At 48.1% G+C, this 6317-nt stretch overlaps 1 protein-coding gene across 3 annotated transcripts in view; it reads left to right on the forward strand.

Moving 5' to 3' along the window:
• The window catches only part of ACVR2A (activin A receptor type 2A), a 51316-nt gene that overhangs the window by 41752 nt on the left and 3247 nt on the right, over positions 1-6317 (forward strand). For all 3 annotated transcript variants that reach the window (XM_064435311.1, XM_064435310.1, XM_064435312.1), the window contains 6 exons: positions 2708-2851; positions 3530-3673; positions 4348-4493; positions 4998-5112; positions 5537-5675; positions 5809-5939. In XM_064435311.1, the coding sequence (XP_064291381.1) occupies positions 2708-2851; positions 3530-3673; positions 4348-4493; positions 4998-5112; positions 5537-5675; positions 5809-5939 (819 nt within the window). The remainder of the gene's footprint in view (positions 1-2707; positions 2852-3529; positions 3674-4347; positions 4494-4997; positions 5113-5536; positions 5676-5808; positions 5940-6317) is intronic.

Below are 6317 nucleotides of genomic sequence, written 5' to 3' on the forward strand. Positions count from 1 at the left end.
GGTTTGGGTTCCACCATTGCTGAGCTGCTCCAGATCTCCAGACCCATTTTTGAGGACACTTAAGGATCCCCACTCCTGAAGTCACCCTTCCTTAAGGAATATTTCCCGCTGTGACTCAGTCCAAGGGAAGGGGCAGGAAAAGGGAGCTGGGCCTTGGATTTTTGGACAGCTGGGAAATCTGGGAGCCCAGTTTATCCTCCTGCCATCCCTGCTGGCACTGTGGCACCACGGAGATCAGCCCCAGAGCCACACAGGAATAGTGGGGAACATTTCTGGAACATGAAACAATTTTCCTTGGAGCAGAGCGAGTTGGAAATATTGTCAGGGAATGTTTCCGTGTAAAAACACTCCCTGGAGCTGCAGAGTTTGGAGTTAGATTTTAACCAAGGTGCTTAGAAAAAATCAGGGGGGAAAAAAATAGAGACAAACTTTTCTTTCCAGTTGTGTTAACAGCAGGAATTCTGCTTCCCACGTGGAAGGGCTGTGGCAGGTGCTGGGAATGTGGTGAGGAGAGCAGGGATTTCCAGGAAATGGAGAATTTGGTGTATGGGAAGGGTTGTGGTCTAATGGGGAATTAGGAAAGCACCAGGTTTCCCTGCCACTTTCACTTCCAGCTCTTGGCAGAGATTTTGGAACTGGGTTCAGCAAATCTTGGAGGTGTTTGGTTTTCCTGGTGGTTGGGGAAGAATTCAGGCACCAAGTGCTTCCAAATCCCAGCAGTTCATTGGGAGGAGGGCGTGGGAAGGAGGGGGAATCCAAGCCACCAGAGCAAAGGGGGATTTGGGATTATTCCCCACAAATTTCTCTGCTTCAGACAAGGCAGGAGCTCTGAACTTGAGCAGTTCATTAAATCAGGGCTGCCTTTGGGGGATAAATTTGAGCATCTTGTTCCCACTTCCTCTTCTAACAACAACAAACTGGATTTACAAATATTTATTTAGTACAGTTTGTATTTTACAAATTGAGGGCACTGCTTTCCCTGGTGCCTGGAATATTCCAAGAGGGCTCTGGCAGGGAATGAAAGGCACCAGGGGAGGGAAATCTTCACTCTCAAACTTGGTTTTCTGTACTCAAATGTTGATGTCACAACTTCAAGCGCCTGGCGCTGTCACACTGACAAAAGGATTTCCTCCTTTTGGGGACAGTGTTGCAGTGTGTCTCCAATTTGAATTTCAGATGCTGTTTATTCTTTGTCTAGTTATTAATTTGTGCAGTGAGGTTGCTCAGCTCTGAATCTTTCTCTGGAACTTGTTCTTTTTAATTTATTTGTTGTTGTATAAGAAAGCAGAGAGTGGATGCTGATTCCTGAAACTACTCAGGACTTTTATTCTCAGCACTTGTCTCCACTCTCCCCATAGTAAAGGGTCCTTAACCTCACAGTTTGTCACAAAATGTGTCTTTAACCTGCACAGGATTTTGTAGTTTTGGTGGAAGTGCTCAAACATTTAACTCTTTACTGAGTGCTCTCCTCTCTCTTGTAGAAGCAACTCCTCTGGTGGTTTTCATTCTCTTGAAAACTGCTTTTCTCTTTGGGGAAAATAGAGGGAAAAGGGGGTGGTTTGGAGGGTTTTTGCAAACTTTGGGGTTGGTTGTTGGGGTTTTTATAGAGGGACAACTAATCCCACCTGGAGGGAAAGGACCAGCCCAGAAGGAAGCAGAGCTTTGGCAGTAAAATTGAGAATCTGCTTGTTCTGTTCAGATGATGTGATAGAGCAAAGCAGAGAATCCAGGGTGTGCAATAAACTGTCCCTCCCCTTTCCCAGGAGGGGAATGTCCCAGGCTGTAGTGTGGGATCTGGGGATGGGGTTGTGGGTCCATGGATTGCCCTGTGGGAACTCTCCAGTTGTACAAATCCTGCAGGACAGGAGCAGCTCACCTCTGCAGTGCCATTGCAGCTCATTTCTGGGATTTCAGGAACCACTGGCAAAGCTGGGAGCAGGGAAGTGGGGCAGGAGGGGCTGCCCCCAGCTGTGCATCTGCAGGGTTCAAAGGTCCCACACTTCAGATAGACACAGAGACCTTCAGTGCATCCAAGGGGCTCGTTGCAATTCCAGCTCTTAAAAGTGTAACAAGTAAAGCTTGATTATCTTTGTCCTTTAATTTCTGCTGTGCTTTCCCACCTGGTTACAATAGTCCTTAATTTTTGCTGAGCTTTCTTCCCACCGGATTAGACTAATCCTTAATTTCTGCTGTGCTTTCCCACCTGATTCCATTATTCCTTAATTTCTGCCTTGCTTTCCCACCTGATTCCATTATTCCCTAATTTCTGCTATGCTTTCCCACCTGATTCCATTATTCCTTAATTTCTGCTGTGCTTTCCCACCTGATTCCATTATTCCCTAATTTCTGCTGTGCTTTCCCACCTGATCACATTATTCCTTAATTTCTGCTGTGCTTTCCCACGTGATTCCATAATTCCCTAATTTCTGCTGTCCTCCCCTGCTGCTGAGGCCATTCCCAGTCCCTGCTGTGCTGTCCCACCCGTTGTGCAGGTGTGTCCCCTCCCTGCTGGGCAGTTCTCACAGTCCCATTTCCCATCCCGTGCAGCAGGGCTGGGTTTGTCCCCGGGTGTTTGGGATTTGCTGCAGTGGGGTTTGGCTGGGTGATCCCCCCATCTACAATCCTCTATCTGTAGTGCTCTCAGGGGTGATGTGAATGAATGTCATTAATTAAAGCAGCATTAATTAATGGTCTCTCCTGATTGCAGGATCCTGGGCCTCCCCCACCATCTCCCCTGATGGGTCTGAAGCCGCTGCAGCTCCTGGAGATCAAAGCCAGGGGGAGATTTGGGTGTGTGTGGAAAGCTCAGTTGCTCAATGAATACGTTGCAGTCAAAATATTCCCCATCCAGGTGAGCAGAACCCTTTGGGGTCCTGGGTTTTTCCTCTCTTAAATCAGTTTTTCTTGGCCCAATAATTCTGTAAATCCAAGTGGAGATGGCATCGAGGTGTAGAAGATACAGGAAGAGTTCAGTGATTTAAAATAAGCCTTTTGCTGCAATGAACGCATTACTGAAGCATAAACCCTGTGAAATGTGGGTTTCTAATCACAAAAATATTCAGCATCCGTAGTTTTAAGCAGCTCTAACCCACCTCTTGACCAGTTAATAATCAAATTAAATTGTACTTAGAAGGAATGTCCTGAAATGCAAACCCTGGAGTGATTGTTCCAATTAACCATGCCTCAATTAAGTGCCATAACACTCATTGCCCAGCAAGTGCCCCTCACAGAGCCGTGGCTTGCATTAAGTGGATTGAAGAATTTGGAGTGATGCAGGATGGTGATACTGGGATGGGTTTTGCATTGATTAAAGCACTCCCTGCTGCTCGAGGGGCAGGAATTTGTTCCCTCACAGAGATCCAGGGGCTGCCTTGCAGAATAAACGCCGCAGGCTCTCATTATTTCACAAGAAACTCCGCGTACTTTTTGACAGAGCATTCCCAAACTCTGGTAGCAAACTCCCCTCGGGGCCAGCCCCTGCTATCCCACTTTTTGCTGGCTCACTGGGCCCGTGCTGCTGTGCTTGCAGGACAAGCAGTCGTGGCAGAACGAGTACGAGATCTACAGCCTGCCCGGGATGAAGCACGACAACATCCTGCAGTTCATCGGCGCCGAGAAGCGCGGCTCCAGCATCGACGTGGACCTGTGGCTCATCACCGCCTTCCACGAGAAGGTGGGGCAGGGACAGCAGGAGGGTCACACACGGGCTGGGGCACTGAAGGAAGGCAGTTGGAAGCAGCTTCCCCTTTGCTGCTCGGTTTTTGGCGGATGTGAATCCGCTGCAGTTCGTTTTCGGGCAGCTGAGAAAGTTGTCGTCAGGTTTTGCTGATAGAGGAGTTGTTTTAGGAGACAAACAAAAATGGATTCTGCCTTTTTTTGGCTTTTTGGAATATGTCTATTTTAACATCCCAAATCTAAACCTGCCTAAAATACATAACCTCCCATCTTGCAGAGATTTTTTGGGGGGTTATTTTTGGTTCACTTGTTGGCTAAGAATAAAAATGAAGTGATACAGATCAATTCTATTGTGACAGCAAAAGGAAGAAACACAAATACAATTAATTAAGAATACATTCAGTTTTACGTTGAATAATTTTGATCTATTTAGGTTTGTTCAGAGTGTGTGTTTCACTCTGAAAATCTCTTCAGATTTGTTCAGAGTGTGTTTCACTCTGACACTGTGGTGCTGAATTATTTCATCTCTGTCTATTCAGAGTATTTCTCTCTGAAACTGCTGTTGGCCCACAAGGAATGACAATCCCAGGTCCCACAGATGCGAACTGCAGGAATTGCAGGTTTTCCCTGGAGCAGTGAGGCTGAGCTGGGCGTGTGGCTGTTTTCCTGCAGGGGTCCCTGACAGATTTCCTGAAGGCCAACGTGGTGTCGTGGAACGAGCTGTGCCACATCGCCCAGACCATGGCGCGGGGCCTGGCCTACCTGCACGAGGACATCCCGGGGCTCAAGGACGGCCACAAGCCGGCCATCTCCCACAGGTACTGCCCTGGCAGTGCAGGGACACCTGACAACCCTGCAGGCAGCCCATCACCACCTCCTGGTCCTGCAGGAATTCCTGGATCTCCCCTCCAAGGCGCTTTTTTTCCAAGCGTTTTGTTTCCTGCTATTTAAACAAAGTTGCAGTCACTGCACACTTGGACTACAACATTCTCGTTCTATCTCTGTATCCCACATGCATCATCCATCTCCATATCTCCATATATCCGTGTATCCCTATATCCATCGTTCATCTATATTTATTTTAACGACAAGCACAAAATTGCAGTTCCAATTACTGTCTCATTTATTCCCATTAAGGTCTGCAAGGGCACTCCAAGGTTTAATGATTATTATTTTGTTGGTTAACTTACCTGTTTCTTTATAATTTTCTTGCCTTTCATGCCACAATGTTCCTTGTTTTCTGCTGTTCCTTTTTCCTTAGAGTTTTATCTACATTTCGTGTTCTAGATCTCTAATTTGTGGTTTTTTCTTGAACTTGAAAGGGACATCAAAAGCAAGAACGTGCTGCTGAAAAACAACCTCACGGCTTGTATTGCTGATTTCGGTCTAGCTTTAAAGTTTGAGGCTGGAAAGTCTGCAGGAGACACCCATGGACAGGTAAATCCCGAGTGATTTCCAGGAATGATCCAGCTGTTACCTGGATGCGAATGGGAACCTCCCCTGAGGCTCTTTGTATGGCCTATCCCCTGCTTTTATCCCAGCTGGATGATTTGGACAAGAACTTTTGTAATGTTTCATTAATTATTTAATTACTACTCAAAAACTGGGTGATGAAACTTCCATGATTTCGTCCTAAGGCAGGACAATTTGGACAAGAACTTTTGTAATATTTCATTAACTATTTAATTACTACTCAAAAACTGGGTGATGAAACTTCCATGATTTAGTCCTAAGGCAGGAACAGCCACGGCCGCGTTTAACAAAAGGGACAAAGCAGGGCTTTGATGTGGCAGCAGGCAGGGCGGTGCCCGTGCCGGGGATGATTCTGGGCACAAATGTGGGTGTTTTGGTGCCCTTGCAGGTGGGCACCCGCAGGTACATGGCTCCCGAGGTGCTCGAAGGTGCTATCAACTTCCAGAGGGACGCGTTCCTGCGGATAGACATGTACGCCATGGGCCTGGTGCTCTGGGAGCTGGCGTCGCGCTGCACGGCCGCCGACGGTGAGCGACCTCCCCGCGGCACTGCCCGGCCAGCTGCAGCTCCCTGCCCTGCCTGGGCTGGGAGTGCCTTCAGCCCAAACCACTCCGGGCTCTGGTTGTGGCACTGCCGTTTAAGCCGTGTTTCCCTCTGCAGGCCCCGTGGATGAGTACATGCTGCCTTTCGAGGAGGAGATTGGCCAGCACCCCTCCCTGGAGGACATGCAGGAAGTTGTGGTGCACAAAAAGAAGAGGCCTGTCCTAAGGGAGTGCTGGCAGAAACATTCTGTAAGTGTGACCCAGCCAACTGTGAATCCCACGTTCTGTCCATGCCTCACACTGGGGTTTGGGAGGGGTTCCGTAATTCCAGTAGGAGTTAAATGGGCTGTAAACGTTCCTCATCTCAGACTGCTCTTGCTTCAGTACTAGAAAGTGAGGGATTTTTTCTGGTTTTTGGTGGAAGAAGACATCCTGGAGTTACTTTGCAGTTTGCAGTTCAGTCCTCACCTTTTAAAACACTGGGAGGCTCCAGCACTGCAGGGAAGGGTTTGCCCCCTGGTGTTGTTGAACAGTTTTTGTTCAGTAGTGCAGAGCAAAGCAGAGCTGAGGCCCCACGGCACACTCCAGGCTCACCCCACCCCCAGCCCCACATCCTGTGGGACAGCA

This window comes from Passer domesticus, chromosome 10, assembly GCF_036417665.1.
Source record: "Passer domesticus isolate bPasDom1 chromosome 10, bPasDom1.hap1, whole genome shotgun sequence".
NCBI lineage: Eukaryota > Metazoa > Chordata > Aves > Passeriformes > Passeridae > Passer > Passer domesticus.